The sequence below is a fragment of the Mustela lutreola genome, chromosome 1 (genome assembly GCF_030435805.1).
Source record: "Mustela lutreola isolate mMusLut2 chromosome 1, mMusLut2.pri, whole genome shotgun sequence".
In the NCBI taxonomy this organism is placed as follows: Eukaryota; Metazoa; Chordata; class Mammalia; order Carnivora; family Mustelidae; genus Mustela; species Mustela lutreola.
Window position 1 is genome coordinate 177,857,098 of NC_081290.1, and position 22,128 is coordinate 177,879,225.

General features: G+C 43.3%; 1 protein-coding gene across 4 annotated transcripts; it reads right to left on the bottom strand.

Annotated features, from left to right (window-relative positions):
- Positions 1 to 5,098: 5,098 nt before the first annotated feature.
- Positions 5,099 to 22,128, bottom strand: LOC131834806 (caspase-12-like). Of its 4 annotated transcripts, none has more exons than XM_059179450.1 (12): positions 21,957 to 22,128; positions 20,359 to 20,607; positions 19,079 to 19,138; positions 16,980 to 17,228; positions 15,609 to 15,656; positions 11,979 to 12,070; positions 11,383 to 11,556; positions 10,085 to 10,319; positions 9,353 to 9,499; positions 6,263 to 6,372; positions 5,817 to 5,936; positions 5,099 to 5,268 (listed from the first exon to the last, which is right to left on the bottom strand). In XM_059179450.1, exons 1-11 carry the CDS (start codon positions 21,961 to 21,963, stop codon positions 5,838 to 5,840), a joined length of 1,470 nt encoding a protein of 489 aa, XP_059035433.1. In that variant the 5' UTR covers positions 21,964 to 22,128; the 3' UTR covers positions 5,099 to 5,268; positions 5,817 to 5,837. The 4 variants fall into 4 exon arrangements, with proteins under 4 accessions (XP_059035433.1, XP_059035438.1, XP_059035448.1 ...); XM_059179455.1 differs by having other exon boundaries at positions 19,079 to 19,126; positions 21,957 to 22,127; XM_059179465.1 differs by lacking the exon at positions 16,980 to 17,228 and having other exon boundaries at positions 19,079 to 19,126; positions 21,957 to 22,121.

A 22,128-nucleotide genomic window follows, 5' to 3' on the forward strand; every position in this document is an offset into this window, starting at 1 on the left:
ATAAAAACATTCCCAAATAAGAATATAGAAAAAAAGAAATAAGTGGGTTTGATTGGGGGAGAGAGCCACAAAAAACAACTAATCCCTGACTTAAAACACACACACACACACACACAAAAATCCTTAAGTTTTATATTGCCAAGAAAATAGTTTGTATTGCAAAGCCACTTGCAAAAATGTGTATTTTTATCTCCAGAGCTCAACAACATCATGTTTTATAGATGGATTCATTCATTCATCTAGTCAAAAAGTGAGTGAGTGCCTGCTCTATCCAAGCCCTGCTCTCAAATTCTGTGAATCCCATAACGAAGAGAACAAAGTCAATGCCTTTGCAGTGCTTACATTCTCATGGGATGAGATGAACATACAAGTAGCAAATTATGTTGTGTGTCGTAAGCAATCAGTCCTGTGGAAAAATAATCAAGAAGGGTAAGGATGTAGGGGGTATCAAAAGCAGGTCAAGGCCGGCTGTTTTGTTTAGAGCACTGAGGTTGCTGATAAGGTATTCATTTAGTGGGTGCCCCGAGAAGGGTAATAGCAAGTCAGGTCACCGTGGGGATGAGAAGGCTGGTTGGTTCAGACAAAGGGGTCAGCAAATTCTCCAGTACAGTCATGCTTTTCAGGTAAGAGAAACAGCCCTGATAGGATCTGAAGCCACAGCGGTGGCCCAGCGAGCAGCTCCTGCACGGACTCATAGCTGGTGGATGGAGATGAAGCTAACAGCTAACATTTAACTTGTATACAGTAACCTATAAGCACGGGAAAGGATGCATAACCAAGTTAGAAAGCAAACAAAAATTAGAGTAATTTGGATTTTGGCCTGATAAATGAACAAAACAGATGATGTATCATGATGGTGAAAATACAGGAAAATGGCCCATATTACATTCAGCTCAAGGGGAGAGCATGTTGGGACAATTTTCCGAGCACTGGCCTACTTAGAAAATTTGAATTTTACTGCTTTGGGCCCCATCATTATAATTCTGAGAGTTTATCCCAACAGCATTATCAGAGAGAAACTTAAAGATATATTTATGAGGAAATTTTTATTATAAAACTGTGGAAGATAATGACAAGTATGGAAATCCCCTAACTTAGTAAAGTGCACTCTGGTACCTCAATTCAATAGACTATTAGGCAGCCATCAAATATGGAAGCCGTCTCTGGCAGAGACCGTGGTGAGCCCCAATATCTGATTTTTCCCCTTTCATGATCGAAACTCCATGTTCTTAGCTAGCCATCCTTTGGCCATGTGGAACAAACACTTAACTTCTCCATTTCTGTGCTGCCCCAAGTTACTCTGTGGCTCTGTGATGGTTCTTGGCTTTCAGGAAAGGAAGGGGCCTGAGTCTTCTGTGCCTTCCTCTTTCTTGCTGGCCGGAGGGCTGCACTCGGGGTGCCAGTAAGAGCTCCTGTAAGGTCTGTAAGACCTGTAAGGTCTCTGACCAAGACGGGATCTCTGAGATACAAGGTGCTCAATGAGGAGGACAGAGGGATAGCCTAAGGACTCTCCCTGCCCTACAGTCAGTCCTGGATGGCTTCCCCCTGCCCACACCCTACTGCCCCTCACTCCCCCACCGGCTCTTGTTGTTTGCCTTACTCATCGGAATCCTCAGCAATTATTTTGAAAAAAATAAAAGTGCAGGTCATAGAGTATCATACATGGTTATGTTTCTAAACACATCTGTAAGATTGTGTATGTAGGGAGAGAGAGAGAGGCACCAGGATGGAGGAAAGAGAACATAAATCATTTCACAGTACACATGGTTTTTCACTTCCTTCTTTATAACTCTCAACTCTAAAGGGATATTGTTACATCATAGTATTGTTCTCAAGATTAAAACAAAGTAAAGCTTGTTTTTTAGTGCTTGTATAAATCGGCCTTCACTTGCAGTTTGAATGTTAAAATAATGAATACACAGATGCATATATACATTGGTAGTTTTTTAAAAAGATATTCAATTTCAATGTTGAATATTGAAAATTGAATATATCAACATTCTGATAGTTTTTTAAATATTACCTCTTAGGAATAAATTCACAAGTGTCCTTTATATATGTTTTTAGGTGAACTTAAAAGTGGCATAGATATTTAAAATTGTTAAATCTTCTTGTTGGACAGATCCTTTGAGTATGATATAGTGTCCTTCCTCATCTCTTTTATAGTCTTTGGCTTAAAATCTAATTGATCTGATATAAGGATTGCCACCCCTGCTTTACTCCGATGTCCTTTAGTATGGTAAATTATTTTCCACCCCCTCACTTTAAAGCTGGAGGTGTCTTCGGGTCTAAAATGAGTTTCTTGTAGGCAACATATAGATGGGTTTTGTTTTTTTTATCCATTCTTATACCCTGTGTCTTTTGATTGGGGCATTTAGCCCATTAACATTCAGGGTAACTATTGAGAGATATGAATTTAGTGCCATTGTATTGCCTATAAGGTGACTGTTACTGTATATTGTCTCTGTTCCTTTCTGATCTACTACTTCTAGGCTCTCTCTTTGCTTAGAGGACCCCTTTCAATATTTCCTGTAGAGCTGGTTTGGTGTTTGCAAATTCTTTCAGTTTTTGTTTGTCCTGGAAGCTTTTAATCTCTCCTTCTATTTTCAATGATAGCCTAGCTGGATATAGTATTCTTGGCTGCATGTTTTTGTCGTTTAGTGCTCTGAATATATCATGCCAGCTCTTTCTGGCCTGCCAGGTCTCTGTGGATAAGTCAGCTGCCAATCTAATATTTTTACCATTGTATGTTACAGACTTCTTTTCCCGGGCTGCTTTCAGGATTTTCTCTTTGTCACTAAGACTTGTAAATTTTACTATAGGTGAGGGGGTGTGGACCTATTCTTGTTGATTTTGAGGGGGGTTCTCTGTGCCTCCTGGATTTTGATGCATGTTCCCTTTGCCATATTAGGGAAATTCTCTCCAATAATTCTCTCCAATACACCTTCTTCTCCCCTCTCTCTTTCTTCTTCTTCTGGAATCCCAATTATTCTAATGTTGTTTCGTCTGATGGTGTCTCTTATCTCTTGAATTCTCCCCTCGTGGTCCAGTAGCTGTTTGTCCCTCTTTTGCTCAGCTTATTTATTTTCTGTCATTTGGTCTTCTATATCACTAATTCTTTCTTCTACCTCATTTATCCTAGCAGTGAGAGCCTCCATTTTTGATTGCACCTCATTAATAGCTTTTTTGATTTCAACTTGGTTAGATTTTAGTTCTTTTATTTCTCCAGAAAGGGCTTTTATATCTCCGGAGAGGGTTTCTCTGATATCTTCCATGCCTTTTTCCAGCCCGGCTAGAACCTTGAGAATTGTCATTCTGAACTCTAGATCTGACATATTACCAATGTCTGTATTGATTAGGTCCCTAGCCTTCGGTACTGCCTCTTGTTCTTTTTTTTTTTGTGGTGAATTTTTCTGTCTTGTCATTTTGTCCAGATAAGAGTATATGAAGGAGCAAGTAAAATACTAAAAGGGTGGCAAAGACCCCAGGAAAATACTCTTTAACCAAATCAGAAGAGACCCCAAATTGTGGTGGGGAGAAAGGGGATAAAAAGAGGTTCAGGAAAAAAAAAAAAAGAAAGAAAGAAACAATTAGAAAAAGAAAACGAATAAAGAAAAAATATAAAAAGGAAATATATATATATATATATATATATATATATATATATATACATTAGATAAGCTAGTTAAAAAAACATTAAAAAAGAAAAGGGTAAAAGTTAAAAAAAATTTAGCAGAAGAAAAAAAATTTGAAAAAAAAAAAAAAACAAATTAAATTAACTGCAAGACTAATGAATCATGGGGAGAAAGCCATGAGTTCAGTGCTTTGCTTTCTCCTCCTCTGGAATTCCGCTGCTCTCCTTCGTATTGAACCTGCACTCCTTGGTAGGTGAACTTGGTCCTGGCTGGATTTCTTGTTGATCTTCTGGGGGAGGGGCCTGGTGTAGTGATTCTCAAGTGTCTTTGCCCCAGGTGGAATTGCACCGCCCTTACCAGGGGCCGGGCTGAGTAATCCGCTAAGGTTCGCTTTCAGGAGCTTTTGTTCCCTGAGCGCTTTCCATAAAGTTCCCAGAGGTCGGGAATACAAATGGCGGCCTCCTGGTCTCCTGCCCGGAGAAGCCGAGAGTCTGGGGTCCCACTCCTCAGTGCGCCCTCAGAGAACAGCACCCAGTAACTCCCGTCTGCCTGACCTCCGGCCGCGCTCCGAGCTCACCAAGCCTGCGACCGGTTCAAGGTCACCCCGAGCTGTGAGCTTACTGTCGGCTCTGTCTCTGTAGCCGGCTTCCCGGCTCTAATACCTGGAAGCTCTGCGACACTCAGACACCCCCGATCCTTCTGTGACCCTGCGGGACCTGAGGCCACGCTGACCCCACGTGGGCTTCGCCCCGGTTTAGCCTCTGGAGCGATGTCCCTCAGCGGAACAGACTTTAAAAAGTTCCGATTTTGTGCTCCATTGCTCGGCCGCTTGCCAGGAGCTGGCCCCTCCCCGCAGGGTCTATCTTCCTGTCGCTTTGGATTCACTTCTCCACCAGTCCTACCTTTCAGAAAGTGGTTGATTTTCTGTTTCTAGAATTGCTGTTCTTCTCTTCGATCTGCCAATGGATTTGCAGGTGTTTGCAATTTTTAGATAAGCTATCTAGCTGATCTCCGGCTAGTTGATGTAGTCTCAGCCTGCTACTTCTCCGCCATCTTCACTCCTCCCCTCAGGTGAACTTATAAGTTAACTTGAAAATAATAGATTTTTGACATTCTAGAGTTCACAAACTACAATGAACTACTTGTAGCTCATTACAAAATATTTATTAAAAATATCCTATGGCCAAGTTAGACATAAGTCAAAATTAATGAGAACCCCGTCTGTAAATATAAATGTGGAGTTCCAGGTCAAATATCAGTAACATGACCTCAAATGGAGAATAAATGAATGACCCTCTATGACAAAGATGCCATCCCAAGAACATAATCATTGCTTAATATCAGGATACCTATTAATGTGATCATATTATTTATCCATTAACTATTCTTTTCTGTTTTTCTATACTTGAGCTTTGTTGTGCAGTGAAAATGATTTACTCTACAATAGAATGAGAAAACAAATATTATTTTCAAAAAATTTTATTAAGCACTAACTCAGCAACACTACGACCATGGTTTTCACATGCCGTTGTTTCAGGGTGGGCAAGTGGGAATTTTGATAGAAAAATATTCACATTCAAACATTAACCTTTTAAAGTAGTAGATTCACAGAAAACAGAATGGCTCAATTTTCCTGGAAAAAATTAGAAAGAAGAAAACATAAGTAAAGATGTTATTGGAGGTAAGACATAAATAGCACTAATATCTACTATGAGGTGTGCCTTACAGAAGGGCCATGAGCCCCTCATCCCCAAGGGGAGGATCTGCCAGGAGCCTCACGGTCTCAGAACGGACCCAGCAGCCATCAGCTGGCCCTGTGGACCAGGCGGGCCTTGTCAGAAACAGAGGAATGAGACTCAGCCCTTCTTGGGGAGGAAGCCACACGTCAGCTGCCTATACAAGGCCAGCTGTTTTACACATGCGTCGAAACTAAATATTTTCCACTCACTAGGTAAGTCCTTGAGAGCCATGAAGACTGAAGGATTTTCTAGCTGGCTACCATTAGACTTACAATTTCTGGTAATTTCAAAAGAAATCAGAGTTTTACCAGGGCCATTAAGAAAATGCAGAGGTGACTGTGGCTAGTGGGCAGCTGCCCTCTGTCCCTGCTCTCTGCTCTCTCTAGATTATACTCACAGACTGAGCAGGGAGCACCCAAGTCCACTTCTTGGAGATGTTTACCTGAGACACTTCAGATGGATTTTAATTCCCAGGAAAGAGGTAGAAGTATCGCGTCATGGATAACCTCTCAATCGTGGGCATCTGGATCATTGCATTGGGTTTCTCGAATGCATTTTGAACCTGAGGTATTAAAGAAAATCTTCAGAGATCAAGGCTGTGGCCAGGTAATACACAGAAGAAATTCTGAGCTTTTCCTTGTCTATAGTGCATACATGAACAAAATAGTATCATCAAAAGCATTTTCTGAATAAGCAAGACTCAGAGCCCATGAAACTCATGCTGGTTCCAAGCAACACTTCCAAAAAACCTCCTCTTTAAGCGAACCTGGGGTACCAGAAGGCATGGCACGACAGCTTAAGAGCTTTCAGGATTCCCCCCAAAAAAGGTTTGATAATGGTTGCACAGTTTTCCAGGACAAAACAGTGAAAAGATAAGAACACCCCTACCTTTCGGAAAATCTCCTCCAAATGGTGACAACAAGAGTACTCTCCCAAGTAGTGGATAAGTTGGGAAATGAAGATAGACCCCTTTGTGTTCAATCTCCAGGAAACGTTATCTGCAAAGGAAAGCATTAAAATATTGGGAGATGGGGCCTTTGTGTAGGTGTGGAGGAGTCTTAGAGTCATAGCTATTGGACACGGTTTGATGCCAGTGCTTTGAAGGAGAGACAAGTCTGGATAGAGCTGGTCAGAGGAGACCCTCAAGGGGCCTCAGTCATGAACGCCCTGCACATTCCTAAGCACAGAGCTATCCCCCGCTGCTGCAGGGAGAGGGGAAGAATGGAATTCCTTCCAGCACTTACTGTATAATCAGAAAAAGGAACCTAGATCTCGCTGTTCCTTGAGTCTGAACCCCTCATCCACACTGTTGGCTACTATAGTGCTCGCTTTAGCAGCATGTGTTCTAAAATTGGAACAACAGGTTGTTTGGTACTGTAATGGTTTACCGGTACTTTTTCATCAGGAACATCTTTGGAGCACCTGCTTCTCGTTACCATTGCAGTGTGATCCAGAGTCTCCCATCACCAAAATGCCAGTCGTCTCCTGTTTGTCCCTTTACCAGCGGCTGCCTCCCTTCCTGGGCTCGCCCTCCTAGCCCACGCACTGTAAGCTGCTGTCTCCCTACCGCCTGCCCTACCTTCACGTGGGGCTCTCCCACGGCCAGCTGTGACCTCCAAGTCATTAAACCTCACGGTCATTTACTGCACCTCACCTTTACCTGATGCCTCGTTCAAATCAGAAAGGCCATAGCACCCACAGATTCTTTCCGGGTAACTGACAACACATACTCTTCTCACTTCGCTTTCTTATCCTCCAGCCATACTTCCTGAGGCCACTCGGATGCCTGGGCCTTTGTTCTCTGCAGTTCAGCCTCCGCTTTGGGATGTCTTAGTCTGTTCTCTATTTCTGGGTTATTTTTCCCATTGTTAGAACATTAAAGATAATGCTTAGGCAAACATCTCCCCAAATCCTGATGCCGATCTCTGTTCTGCAGAGTAGCTCTTATAACTCTCTTCCTTTCCTCCTGAAGTATGCTGAAGGCATCTCACACTCTCTCGCAGGATTCCCCTTCTGTTGAAGGCACACGATCATCTCTGGTGACCTCGGGTGGCCTGTGTCACCCCGTCTTATTCAGCTGCCATATCCACTAAACAGCAGGTCATACAAATTTTCCATCCTAATTATTGCTGGATTCAATAGCTATGTCTTCCCAAGCCTGGTGTAGTCACCTGTGGCCTGTGAGACCCTGGTCACATTCTAACCTGTCTCCCCATGTCGCCTCTCGCTATGTCGTAACCCATCCCCCACAGAATCCCCAGAGTAGACATCTAAAGATGTCAGTCTCATCTTTTCGTGAGGTATGTTTCTCCAAAATTTCTAATTACTATTAGTATAAAGCAATATTAGTAATAAAGCATGTCAATGTTAAAGATCAAATCCTTCCCTAGCATATGAGGCCTCAAATTATACGGCCCCTGCCTACCCCTCCAGTCTCCCTCTTGGTACTGGCCCCTGGCTCAGGGCTTCAGACACTCTGGCCCTGTTTTCCAGCTCCTCTCTTTCCCAGGATTCTGTGTCCACTGTCCTCTGACCACTGACACAATTCACTCCTTCATTTTTCAACACATTTTTCCTGAATGCACGCAGCACGGTTGACAAGCATTATTTATTTGTATGAGGCTGTGCATGGGTTTTCCACTCAGTTCACCTCGGCCCCTCTGCTCTGACTACACTCCATAAGGCTCTTCAAGCCCGGCGGCTTCAGCTGTGCACCATGTGCCCAGAGCCGGTCCATCTCACTGCATCGCTATGTGTACAGAAAGGAACGGAGGATTTACACGTAGGAGACTCTCTGCCCTTAACTAAAATAGTCTCTTAGAGCGTGCATCAGGCTGCATATACCTTTTTAACTTCCTTTAGTAGCTACAAGTGGAGAGCTCCTCTTTCCAATAAAACTTTATTCAAACTCCAACAGGTAAGACAAAGTAGAACTGCTCCTGGTATGGAATGGGTGTTCCTGGCACAGCCTGTGTCCTGTTTCCCCAGACGAGACTCATGGCATCCTCTTGGGCCTGCAGAATCTCGGGCCCTCCCTGGACCCACAAATCAGAACTCTATTGTAGTGATATTCTGGGCACATCCAGGTTTGTATTAGAACTGTGACTTGTGCGGGGCACCTGGGTGGCTTAGTCAGTTAAATGTCTGCCTTCAGCTCAGGTCATGATCTCAGGCTCCTGGGATCGAGCCCCACATCGGGCTCCCTGCTCAGTGGTAAGTCTGCTTCTTCCTCTCCCTCTACCTGCTGCTGCCCCTGCTTGTGTTCTCTCTCTATACATATAAAATAAAATAAAATATAAAATCCTTAAAAAGAATTGTGACTTATGTAAACTAGATTCTGGAAGTTGCTCAGGTTCTGTAAATCACTCATAAAACAAAATTATAGATGACCACTAAATAGATTTCCTACAGGTTTGACCATGCTTGACTCCGCGTATCTTCTCTTTCTATCTTCTGTTATGTCTTTTCCTGCCAAAGGAGGATTTTCAGTCATTGGCTATATTATATGGAAGTCAGGCATTTGAATGTTAACTAATTTTTTAAGACTAGATTCAGATAACCAGCCAAGAGGTTCTAGAATATGTGAAGCAAGTGTTAAAATTGTTACTGATTGCCTTGTTTAATTGCTAGTAGATGATCAGCTGACCAAACCATGGGACTAACATACACTTCTGGGCCAGTGCTATATTCAGCAACAAGCAAACAAACAATAAAAAACCAACTCTTCATTTATTTAAACTTCACTGGCTTAAGTTCGGATCCTCACCAAAGTCCAGTTTACTTTGAAAGTTTCCTCCAAATTCAAGACTTAACAGCTTTCAAGTTATAAAAGTAATCTCAATGTTCTAAACGTCTTCTGTACATCAAACTTCTCGTTAGAGAAGAAATGCTCTGCTGTTAGTGATCAGGTGGGATCCCTAGCCAATCCTGGGACCTGGAAACTGCTAGATGGAGAGACTGCCCTCTGAAGTCACTTACGTGGAGTTGAAGATTTGAAAGCGATGAAGTCCTTCTCTATGTGGGTCTTTTTTATGGCATCACTGGAGATGTAGCGCTCCAAGGGCTGGTAACATGTCCACGCAAGTGCTTCTCCCATGTCAGTCACCCAGACGGCCCCGTCACCTTCTGGGAGAGATGCCTGTGTCTTAGGAAAGAAGTTACACACACAGACACACACACAGAATCTCTTCTACCATACTACCCTTACTGCAGTACATTCCAGTATGGGATTTATTAAAAATGCAAGGGTATTACCTCACTGAATGCAGAACATACAGAGCCCACTTATATTTAGTATGACCCAAAGGACCAGGACCAGGACACTTGTTATTGTTCTAGTGTGCTTCACACTTCTTAAAAATTATACAGGCTTAATTTTTTTTAAGATGACTTACTTATTTTTTTGAGAGAGCGAGCAAGTGTGTGAACACAAAAAAAGGCAGCAGAGAGGGAGAAGTATACTTCCTGCTGAGCAGAGAGCCAGATGTGGGGCTCGATCCCAGGACCCTGGAATCATGATCTGAGCTGAAGGCAGACCCTTAACGACTGAGCCACCCAGGCACCCCCAGGCTTAATTTCTTCCTTGACTGGACGTGAGTGCAGTTCTAAAATGTTGTCTGTGTCACTCATCCCTGGGAACATGAAGGTGAGCTGCTAGGCAAATAGAAGGAGGTTCATGGCCCCTCCCTGGGTGCCCCCACCCCTACTCACTGCCTCGGCAGGCCTGCGTGATGATGACCTTGGGCTTGTCCTTGAGACCATGGCAGCTACGGTTATTGAAAATCTGGAAGATGGTATCATCGGGAAGAATGTCCGGCTCTTCATCTCTGTGCTTCCTGCCACAGATCCCGTCCAGGGTGCCATGGGACATGAACACCAGGAAAGTGCTGTCCGAGAACTGGTGCTCCGGGCGGGTGGCGAAGTTCTTCAACTCCGTTATCATTTCCTGAAAGAGTCCCTGGAGTTACTACCTAGAAACTCTCCATACACAGTGTGTGCTCAGAGAGTAGACAGAGGCATTAACGAATCAGATGGCATGGACAGAATGGAATTGTAAGAGAAATTTCATCCCGACATAAAAGCAGAAATTTAGACATACAGAAGGTAAAGGCTAGCAGGGTGTTTTGTTTTGTTTTTCAAGACTTATTTATTTATTTGAGAGAGGGAATGAGAGAGGGAATTGGGGGAGGAACAGAGGGAGAGAGACTCTCAAGCAATCTCCATGCTGAGCACAGAGCCCAACACAGGGCTTAGTCTCAGGATGCTGAGATCACGACCTGAGCCGAATCCAAGACTGCAATGCTCAAACCACTATGCCCCCCAGGCACTCCTAGAGAGATTTCCATCCAGTGTGTAGCCCACTGGTTTTCAGTGGAAACCTAGGCTGGGGGAGGTGCTGGAAGGTGGAGTATAAGGAAGAGCACGTGAGGTGGCAGGTCTCCTACCAGAAGGCTTTGCTTTCATCTGTATTACATGTTGGGGTTCCCCCAAGTTTTCATTAAAAAAGAGTAATAGTAAGGGACTGGTTCCTACTGACATAAAGTAGAGATACTTAACAAATTCCTTCTGAGGTTTAAAATGGTCTATCCAAAGTCACCCGTGGTATTTCTTCAGTAGAGCCGGGATCACAACTTTCTGTGTATGTGAGCACTCACGGTTTTTTGCTGTTGTTGTTTGTTTGTTTGTTTGTTTGACTGCATACTTGGCTTTACATTGAGACACGTAATACTGAAATTGTAAAGGTGTCAGGGTAGTGTCTCACAAAGACTATCAAGTCATCGGTGCCTCCCTAATGGAGAGCGTTAGAAAGATCCAGTGTTTTTAGTGAAGTACTACTCTATAAATCTTTGCTAATGAAAGTGTGCATTGGAAGAGGCTGAAACCCAGGGGTGCCCATTCTGGAGAAGGAGAACTCCTGTAACATGCACTATACTCTTCCAGATGTGAAGGAAGAAGTCCAGGAAAGAAAGGGAAGGAAGGAAGCTTATCCCACTGTCCTAAGACATTACCAGAGCTGTGAGATTTTCCTTTATAACTATTGAATATCCAAGGTTTTCAAGGAGGCCTTGCATCCCCAAAATGTCATTTTCAGAGCCTTCTCTCTCAGAAAGATGGTCAAATACTTTGTTACAAATGATGAGGGCCAGGCGGGTTCGGCCCTCCTTCTCCATCACTGGATATACCTGCAAATAACAGGCACAGGGTGAGTTCCATGTGGCCTGCCCACTTTCGCCTCTGAAGTCCACCTGAAGTAGACCCCTAGGATTACAGAACGGATGCCTGAAGGACTTGGGGATGTAGATAGGTGCTCAGGAAGAAAGACATAGGACTCTAGACTGAAAACGTGTACCATAGCTGAGCATGCACTCTGGAGACCTGGATTTGGTTGTTCATGGGAAGGAGTTTCAGGGATGTTGGAGGATGTGCTGAAACAGACAGGAAATTGGACGGAAGGGCCACTTAATTAGATGACGTGATTAAATAACATTCTATGCCCTTTGGGCTAATCCAAAGGCTTCTGTATCAAGAGCTAAAATTCCCAGTGAGTTCCCAGTATGCGGTTTGAATGGACAGTCATGTGTGTTTCTATTTCAAAGCATGTTACCTCCTGGACTCTCACAGTCTTCGGTTCTTGAGAATGCTTGCAGGGACAAATCTTCACCATATCCATTGAGGAATCTTGGATTTCCTGAATAACTGAGAGAAAAAAATAACTCTTGAGGGAGTAGCACCCCCCAGCCTTGCACATACAAATATATTTTCACTGGACTCTCATTCTTGAAAACGCTTATTGCCATTCCTTCAAAAAGCTTAATATAACAGAAAACCATTCTGTATTTTTTTAAAAAAATGACAAAAACAAAAGTCTTGAGTACTCCCTCTTTCTTTTTGCTTCTCACTGACCCCACCACCAGTTTCTGTTTTTGTTAGTGGCCATGATATGGACTAATCTTTCATACCCAGCACATTAGCCTCACTTGTGCGCAGTACCCAAGATTTGCAAGGAAGCCTCTTGTTCATCTGACCTGGTCAAGTCATTATTCAGGTATCTGAACTCCACTCACAATATCCCTATTGTGTTATTGCCACTAGTGAAATGTCTCCATTAATGGGGGAATGTGCATGTTCTAAAGCACTCTAAACAGTCCTGAGGGTCACAACGAGTGAACCTTGTAGGTACTGGTATGTATTTCCTGCATTGAGACCATCCAGAAAATGTCTAATTCCTTGCCCACTGAAAGCTGATGAATATTTCTTTGGCTTCCATATAGCTTACCTTGTGTTTTGATTATTTTATGTAAATGCCCCCAGAAGAATAATGATTATATTTAATCTTAATTGTGTTTACTGTATGGTAAGCTTAATTAGGACAGAAAAGGTGTGTTTAAGTTTTGTTATATCCAGCATCTCGAAAGATTGATTGTCTGGCACAGATTAAAAGTTTATAACTGATTGTTAATGAATCATTACCTTCAAATACTTGAAAATAGCCACCAACGATCCACCCCACCCCCTGCCTTTTGTTTTTCCATAGGGAAACAAGCCTTCTTCTGTTCCTTCTACTATTTTTTTTGTAAAAATGAGTTCACCTTTTGAAGCAACCAGTCTGTTAATTTGCCTGTATCTCTCCCCATCTACTGTCCTTCCCCTCCCAATAAAAAGAAGAAATACACTTCCTCATGTCTAAGTGATTCTCCTTGTGCCCTGAGTTCCAATTCCTCTCTCCTGCAAGAACTTGACTCAGGCCTTTATTCAGCTCTGTCCTAGCCCTGTCTCCCCCTGCCCCCTGCTGTGTTCGCCCCCTGGCAAATCCCACGCTTTCATGCCCTCCTCTCTCAGACACCTCCACTCCAAGCCCTTCCCCTCCAGCTGTTGCTCTGGGGCTGGGCTCCACAGCTCAGCACAATTCCTTAAAGGCGATGTTCCACAGCCTGTTTCCATTTTCCCAATCTCATTTTGTTCTTGATGCAACACACACTGGCTGTCACTGTCACCCTCAGATCCTTGGGATCAAGGTTCCCACTGACCATTTGCTGCTATTTCAGCATTTAACCTGGCAGAACACATCTTCTCCCTTCAGCATCTCTCCATGCTTCTGCGATGCTGTGTGTTGTGGCTGCTCTTCCTCAAGCTGCTGGCTCTCAGCTCTCCCGCTGCACAGCGAAAAGTTAGGCCTTTCTACATTGGACCCTCTGTTATCCTCTGTGAGCACCAATGCCCAGGTGGCCTCTTCAAGACATCATCTTACCTACTGTCTGCATGCACCTGAATCGCCAGAGCTAGTCCCAAGCCTGGTTCTTCTGTGAACAACTCGGTTGAATCCACCTGTGTATTTTCAATGTCTACTCCTGGGATGTACTACACGCATCAAAGTGGACATGTGCGGGGAGAGACCCCTAATGTTTGTCCGTGCCTAGACATCTGTTCTCCTGAGTTTTCCCTCAACTATAAGCTTTCTTCTACATCACTTAATTAAAACCTTCACCTAGCTACCAGCCAAAACCAAGATCATCCTGATTCCTCTTCTTCCTACATTAGCCAACACCCTACCCATCCATAGTTTTTTTGACTCTAGCTCCAAAAGATGTCAGATACCACCATTTGTCTTCCTCTGCATTGGTATAACTCCAACCTAAAAGTTATTATCTCTTAGCTGAAATATTTGAATACCTTTGGCTTTTCTGATGCTATGCTTGCTTATCATTCCTCCATTTAAAAACTCCTAAACACTTTCTATTGCAAATAATATCCAGTTCATTCTCACTTCCACAAAGGCCCAGAGTGGTATGGCAGCTTCAGCAGGAGCCTGGAACAGCTCCTCCTACCATGTCCTCCCAGTTTGCTCCTCCCCCATCAGATTGGCCTTATGGCATGGCACGTCCATCTCTGCTCAGCCCCCATGGGCCTGCTGCCCTTCCAGGGGATGCTTTTGCTTTAGAGTGTGGCACAACCCTCCCCCTCTCTGTTGTTCAAGCATGTACTGAAATATCACCCCAAATGAGTTCTCATAATTATTCACTGTGGCCCACCTGCCTCACCTCTTTTCTCTTGTCCATTTCCTGAATTGTACTATTTATTTTTCATATGTACTAAGTGTGCACCTTCATTACACTGTCAACTCCATGACCCATCTTGCTTACTGCTAGAAACAGTGATTAGAATGGTAGACAGTAGGTGCTCAGTTCATATGTGTGTATAATGGATACAACAGTGATTACAAGGATACGGATATTACAAGGATAATGGATACAACAGATTACAAGGTGTTCGTGCCTTTGGAAGCTTGTCCCGGACTTCTGAAAATATGGTGCTCATGACTCAACACTTCAGTAGCCCCTTTCTAGACACTGCAATTCCTTGATGTGGTTCAGTAACTCATCCGTTTCTCTAGTGATCACACAGTATGTGCGTCTAGTCCTGTTGTGTGTTTCTTAACATGCTTTTCTTAACCACATCCTTATCCTGTTCATATAGCTGTTACTTGCTTATCTGTTTGCTGTCTTGGGAATCTTTTAAAGATGTTATTAATCTCACTGAAAACTATGAGTCTCAGAAAGGTTGGGTCATTCACACCAGAGACCATGGTTAGTCAGTGGCCGTGTTGGGCTCAGGTTGAGATTGCCTGGGTTTTATTCCAGTTCTCTTTCCACTATAGCATACAGCTTCCCCATCTGCCTTAGCTCACAGAATGTCACCAAGCATCCATGACCTTGCCTGTCACAGGCAGAAGCCATGTTTGGCCTCCAGCCTTCTCCCTAATTTCATGATCTTCACTTGCACTTCCAGATTATTAGAGGATGAACGAGTGGGGATATGAACGCTGACCTTACTTTGTCTCGGGTGGCACAGAAGGAAGAAATAACCCAGAATTTCTGAACCCATCTCTGGTCTCTCCACTGTAACTTAGGGCCCCTATTACTTAGGGCCTTACCCTGAGTGACGCATGAGGGTTTACATGAGCCACTGGGTTTGGTGGCACCTGCCAAAGGGACAGCCAATGCCTAGGAAGGCTTGGCATTTTCTTCTTCTTCACTTTCACTTTCGCTTTCACTTTCATCTTCAGATTCTGAAGTGGAATGAACAAAAAGTTAAGGATCAATGCTGAATGCTGAAGGTTATTTCTAGAGATGGAAAGTGAGTAAAAACACAGTTTCCTATGTCTTGACTGTAGTGCCTTCTGACAGCCCTAGATGTCTGAGTTTTCATTTGTGATATGAGATTTGATGGCACTTACCTGTCAAAGAAGATGACTCACTGCTCTCAGATTCCTCATCCTCATTTTCTGAAAGAATAGGAAAAGAACATTTGTTAACAGAACTAGGTTTCTAGAATCTACACACATGTAACTCCCTCTCACTCACAAGAAATTGATGATGTTTGGCCTGCGGTGACCCTATGAAGCATGGAAATCTGGTTCCTTGTCTGAGCTCCACATTTGTCTTAGAGGACTGTAACTTTGTGCTAGGTGAAGGAGGAAGCAGAGTTTCTGTAACACAGTGAAGAGCTCATTATGTTCCTGCTTACATAATTCAAGGAATAATCAAATTCTTTAATCAAGGCTTTTCTGCAGTAGCATTTTTCATTCTGAGGAAAGAAAGTACACATGTCTATAAACTTAGGTAGTCTTTCAGCAACCACAAAATGATCGCAAAAGGATGTCCTCAGTATTGGGAACACTCGCATGTATATATTGTCCTCTAGAGTAGGAGTCAGGAAACTCCAACCTAGAGGCCAAGGTCAGCTCAACAGCAGTTTTTGTTAATAAAGCTTTATCGGAACACATTCACAGCCATTTTGTACTTATTATCTATTGCTAAGTTTATGTCACGGCATCGGATTTGAGTCACTGTGACAGAGAAAGTTTGTGCCGAAAAACGTAAAATAGTGACTCCCCTGACTCTTCAAAGAGAGAGTGAGCCAACCCATGCTTCCTAGAGAAGGATATACTCATGTTCCACTAATGTTCCTCAAACTCCCTAGGTACTCCTTTCACAAAGACAGTCTAAGTTCTCAGAGATTCTTGCCTTGGGCCAAGCTCCAGCTAAGCAGAAGATAGTGGATTGCTGTGTGGATTTTGGTGTTTTTTTCTATTGAGCATTTTACAGGTGGAAATAACTCTGGAGTCTAGAGTGTGGCCAGAGCAACAGAGATTAGCTAAGGGCTGTCCCTGAATTTACTAGAGCTCCAGGACCATTCATGCATTTCACAAGTAATTACTGAGCACCTGTAATGTGTCAGGTGCCATTTCCATGAGTTGGGGCTCTCTTGATAAACAAAGCAGACAAAGTTCCATGCTTCATGGGCTTTACGTTTTAGCAAGGGGAGATATAAAAATGTGAACAGGAAATGTTATGGGATGATTGAAAGTGACAGTTGCTGAGGGAAATAGATGTGATGTGTCCGAGTATAAAGTGACTTTGGATGCTGGCACATGGACTGGGCCGGGGTTTACGGGACCTTTTGCCATCTTTTATAAGGTCGTCAGGCAAAGAAACTACTAGAGATGTGGATAGTTCTCCTTTTGCAAATAGAAATAAGAAGACAGAGACTGCATAAGAGAGCAGATAAAGAAGAAGTTAGTAGTCCTTTGGCTCAAGATACTCACTTATACTCAGCAGTCTCCTGGAATTGAAGAAATGGTCCTTAAGTACTTTGCCTACCATTTGAGTTTTCTCAGTAAAATCACTAACCAGGTTTTCAGTCTTATTCACGATGACATTTACTGTGTTCCCGATTATTTGTAACTCTTGCTTATCTATCACCTTCTTTTCCTTCAAGTCCTCCAAGACGCCGCCAAGCACGGTGCTGGCAATCACCTTTATCTCATTAACTGGGTCTCTTGGTGATCTCTTCTCTGGGAGAACAATAGGATTTTAGGAATTGACAGGACATTAGATCTCTGATTTAGGCCCAGGGTTCTCAAATTTAACAAGGGAGAAAATATCTGAGAGCGTGGTGAACAGAGCTTCCTGCATGCTATTCCTAGAAATCTAATTTAATAGGTCAAAGTAGAGTGCATTATTTTTTTTTTCTAATTATGCTTTCGTTGACTCTACCTGCAAAGGAGGTCCAGATGTCACCAATTATCATCCTCCCCATTGGTACAACCCCTGCTTAAAGCTATTATTTCTTAACTGAAATATTTGGCCTTTCTGATGCTATGCTTGCTTATCATTCCTCCATTTAAAAACTCCTAAAGACTTTCTATTGCAAATAATATCCAGTTCATTCTCACTTCCACAAAGGCCCAGAGTGGTATGGCAGCTTCAGCAGGAGCCTGGAACAGCTCCTCCTACCATGCCCTCCCAGTTTGCTACTCCCCCATCAGATTGGCTTATGGCATGGCACGTCCATCTCTGCTCAGCCCCCATGGGCCTGCTGCCCTTCCAGGGGATGCTTTTGCTTTAGAGTGTGGCACAACCCTCCCCCTCTCTGTTGTTCAAGCATGTACTGAAATATCACCCCAAATGAGTTCTCATAATTATTCACTGTGGCCCACCTGCCTCACCTCTTTTCTCTTGTCCATTTCCTGAATTGTACTATTTATTTTTCATATGTACTAAGTGTGCACCTTCATTACACTGTCAACTCCATGACCCATCTTGCTTACTGCTAGAAACAGTGATTAGAATGGTAGACAGTAGGTGCTCAGTTCATATGTGTGTATAATGGATACAACAGTGATTACAAGGATACGGATATTACAAGGATAATGGATACAACAGATTACAAGGTGTTCGTGCCTTTGGAAGCTTGTCCCGGACTTCTGAAAATATGGTGCTCATGACTCAACACTTCAGTAGCCCCTTTCTAGACACTGCAATTCCTTGATGTGGTTCAGTAACTCATCCGTTTCTCTAGTGATCACACAGTATGTGCGTCTAGTCCTGTTGTGTGTTTCTTAACATGCTTTTCTTAACCACATCCTTATCCTGTTCATATAGTTGTTACTTGCTTATCTGTTTGCTGTCTTGGGAATCTTTTAAAGATGTTATTAATCTCACTGAAAACTATGAGTCTCAGAAAGGTTGGGTCATTCACACCAGAGACCATGGTTAGTCAGTGGCCGTGTTGGGCTCAGGTTGAGATTGCCTGGGTTTTATTCCAGTTCTCTTTCCACTATAGCATACAGCTTCCCCATCTGCCTTAGCTCACAGAATGTCACCAAGCATCCATGACCTTGACTGTCACAGGCAGAAGCCATGTTTGGCCTCCAGCCTTCTCCCTAATTTCATGATCTTCACTTGCACTTCCAGATTATTAGAGGATGAACGAGTGGGGATATGAACGCTGACCTTACTTTGTCTCGGGTGGCACAGAAGGAAGAAATAACCCAGAATTTCTGAACCCATCTCTGGTCTCTCCACTGTAACTTAGGGCCCCTATTACTTAGGGCCTTACCCTGAGTGACGCATGAGGGTTTACATGAGCCACTGGGTTTGGTGGCACCTGCCAAAGGGACAGCCAATGCCTAGGAAGGCTTGGCATTTTCTTCTTCTTCACTTTCACTTTCGCTTTCACTTTCATCTTCAGATTCTGAAGTGGAATGAACAAAAAGTTAAGGATCAATGCTGAATGCTGAAGGTTATTTCTAGAGATGGAAAGTGAGTAAAAACACAGTTTCCTATGTCTTGACTGTAGTGCCTTCTGACAGCCCTAGATGTCTGAGTTTTCATTTGTGATATGAGATTTGATGGCACTTACCTGTCAAAGAAGATGACTCACTGCTCTCAGATTCCTCATCCTCATTTTCAGCATGAGATTCTGAAAGAACAGGAAAAGGACATTTGTTAACAGAACTAGGTTTCTAGAATCTACACACATGTAACTCCCTCTCACTCACAAGAAATTGATGATGTTTGGCCTGCGGTAACCCTATAAAGCATGGAAATCTGGTTCCTTGTCTGAGCTCCACATTTGTCTTAGAGGACTGTGACTTTGTGCCAGGTGAAGGAGGAAGCAGAGTTTCTATAACACAGTGAAGAGCTCATTATGTTCCTGCTTACATAATTCAAGGAATAATCAAATTCTTTAATCAAGGCTTTTCTGCAGTAGCATTTTTCATTCTGAGGAAAGAAAGTACACATGTCTATAAACTTAGGTAGTCTTTCAGCAACCACAAAATGATCGCAAAAGGATGTCCTCAGTATTGGGAACACTCGCATGTATATATTGTCCTCTAGAGTAGGAGTCAGGAAACTCCAACCTAGAGGCCAAGGTCAGCTCAACAGCAGTTTTTGTTAATAAAGCTTTATCGGAACACATTCACAGCCATTTTGTACTTATTATCTATTGCTAAGTTTATGTCACGGCATCGGATTTGAGTCACTGTGACAGAGAAAGTTTGTGCCGAAAAACGTAAAATAGTGACTCCCCTGACTCTTCAAAGAGAGAGTGAGCCAACCCATGCTTCCTAGAGAAGGATATACTCATGTTCCACTAATGTTCCTCAAACTCCCTAGGTACTCCTTTCACAAAGACAGTCTAAGTTCTCAGAGATTCTTGCCTTGGGCCAAGCTCCAGCTAAGCAGAAGATAGTGGATTGCTGTGTGGATTTTGGTGTTTTTTTCTATTGAGCATTTTACAGGTGGAAATAACTCTGGAGTCTAGAGTGTGGCCAGAGCAACAGAGATTAGCTAAGGGCTGTCCCTGAATTTACTAGAGCTCCAGGACCATTCATGCATTTCACAAGTAATTACTGAGCACCTGTAATGTGTCAGGTGCCATTTCCATGAGTTGGGGCTCTCTTGATAAACAAAGCAGACAAAGTTCCATGCTTCATGGGCTTTACGTTTTAGCAAGGGGAGATATAATACAGTAAACAGGAAATGTTAAGGGGTGATTGAAGGTGACCGTTGCTGAGGGAAGGCAAGAAAGTACTGGAGATGCAGATAATTTGTTCTCTACTTGAAAATAGAAATAAAACAGATATTGCATAGGAGGGCAGATAATAAGTTAGGAGTCCTTTGGCCCAAGATACTCACTCAAACTCAGCAGGCTCTTGGAATTGACGAGACGGTCCATAAATACTTGACCTACCACTTGAGTTTTCTCAGAGAGATCATCAACCAGGTTTTCAGTCTTATTCACAATGAAGTTCACTTTTTTCCCTATTGTTTGTAAGTCACGTTTATCTAATACCTTCTTTTCCTTCAAGTCTTCCAAGAAGCCACCAAGCATGGTACTGGCAATCATCTTTATTTCTTTAACTGGGTCTTGTAGTGATCTCTTCTCTGTGAGGACAATACGATTTTAGGAATTGCAGGACGTTAGGTCTCTGATTTAGGTGCGTGGTTCTCAAATTTAACAAGGAAGAGAGTATCTGAGAGGGCGATGAACAGAGCTTCCTGCACCCTATTCCCAGAAATCTGATTTGATAGGACAGGGTGGAGCACATCAATCTTTATTTCCACCCGTGACTTAGGTGATATTAAAGTTACTGTTCTGAGGACCACACACAGAGAAGCACCGATCTTCCCCAAACCTATGCCTTCTACTGGTGGAGAAAGTGAGCCTCGGGGAAGGAAAGCAACTTAAACAACTTCATTAAGTTGCTCCATTAGTGATGGCTGCCTCATTTCAGCTTGGTATCACCTGTGATTGCTTCCCTTCCTGTCACTTTTATCATTATCTCTTTTAAAAACGCACTGTAGGGACGCCTGGGTGGCTCAGTGGGTTGGGCCGCTGCCTTTGGCTCAGGTCATGATCTCAGGGTACTGGGATTGAGTCTCGCATCGGGCTCTCTGCTCAGCGGGGAGCCTGCTTCCCTCTCTCTCTTTGCCTGCCTGTCTGCTTGTGATCTCTGTCTGTCTAATCAACAAATAAAATCTTTAAACAAAAGAACACACTGTAGTTAGTATGTGTAGATGTAAAGCGTGGAAGTATTATCTATCATCTGTGGAAAAATGTACGTTTGTTTCCCTGGCCAGGGCTGGCAGGGTGGGTCTGTAGTCTGAGATTGAGAGCACACTTTGTGGCTGGCTTGCTCACTGCTGGAAACAAGAGGTCATACAGAGAGCGGAAATATGGAGGAAGTGAAATACACTGAAGAAATGGTTAGAAATCTCAGGGGACACCTCAGTGGCTCAGGGGGTTAAAGCCTCTGCCTTCGGTTTGGGTCATGATGCCAGGGTCCTGGGATCGGGACCGCTCATTGGGCTCTCTGCTCAGCCCCTCTCTCTCTGTCTGCCTGCCTCTCTGTCTACTTGTGGTGGTCTCTGTCTGTCAAAAATATAGATAAAATCTTAAAAAGAAAGAGAGAAAGAAAGAAAGAAAGCTCAGGCAGTATGAATTCAAAGAAAAGACTAAAATCTTAGGAATGTTCTGAGAACATAGGTCCAGAATTTTTACACTTCCTCCCCCCACCCCCCACAAAAGCTGTAGCTTCTCTGCTAAAAATGCTTTGTCTGATAGCACACTTGCTTGCTGTGCCCCAAGCTCCCCATCCCTCACATTCCCAGAGCAAAACAGCCCTGTCTCATGAGAGCCCCCTTCGGGGCTCCATCTCCTGTCCTGCCCTCCTTCCTGAGCTGTCACTCCCCCAAAACACAGACATAAATGCCAGAAAACCGGAGACACTCACCAGCCATTGCTGTTCTGTCTCTCTGGGTAGGAAAGTAGTGAAAATGAAAGCAGCCTTCTCCCTTTGCTCTCAGGGTTCTGGCATGCTGGTATTGCCTAAATGGGAAACTACAGCTTTTCAAGTTCTCTTTGTCTGTGTGGAGATAGAATTTGACTTTTCTGATACGTGTCTT

What these genes read in the sequence shown, in the direction of transcription:
- LOC131834806 (XM_059179450.1), bottom strand. An exon ending in CAAGAGCCTGCTGAGTTTGA is followed by an intron (nt 19,139 to 20,358) that starts GTGAGTATCTTG and finishes CTGTTCTTTCAG; the next exon opens with AATCTCATGCTGAAAATGAG. An exon ending in TGAGTCATCTTCTTTGACAG is followed by an intron (nt 12,071 to 15,608) that starts GTAAGTGCCATC and finishes TTTTTCTCTCAG; the next exon opens with TTATTCAGGAAATCCAAGAT.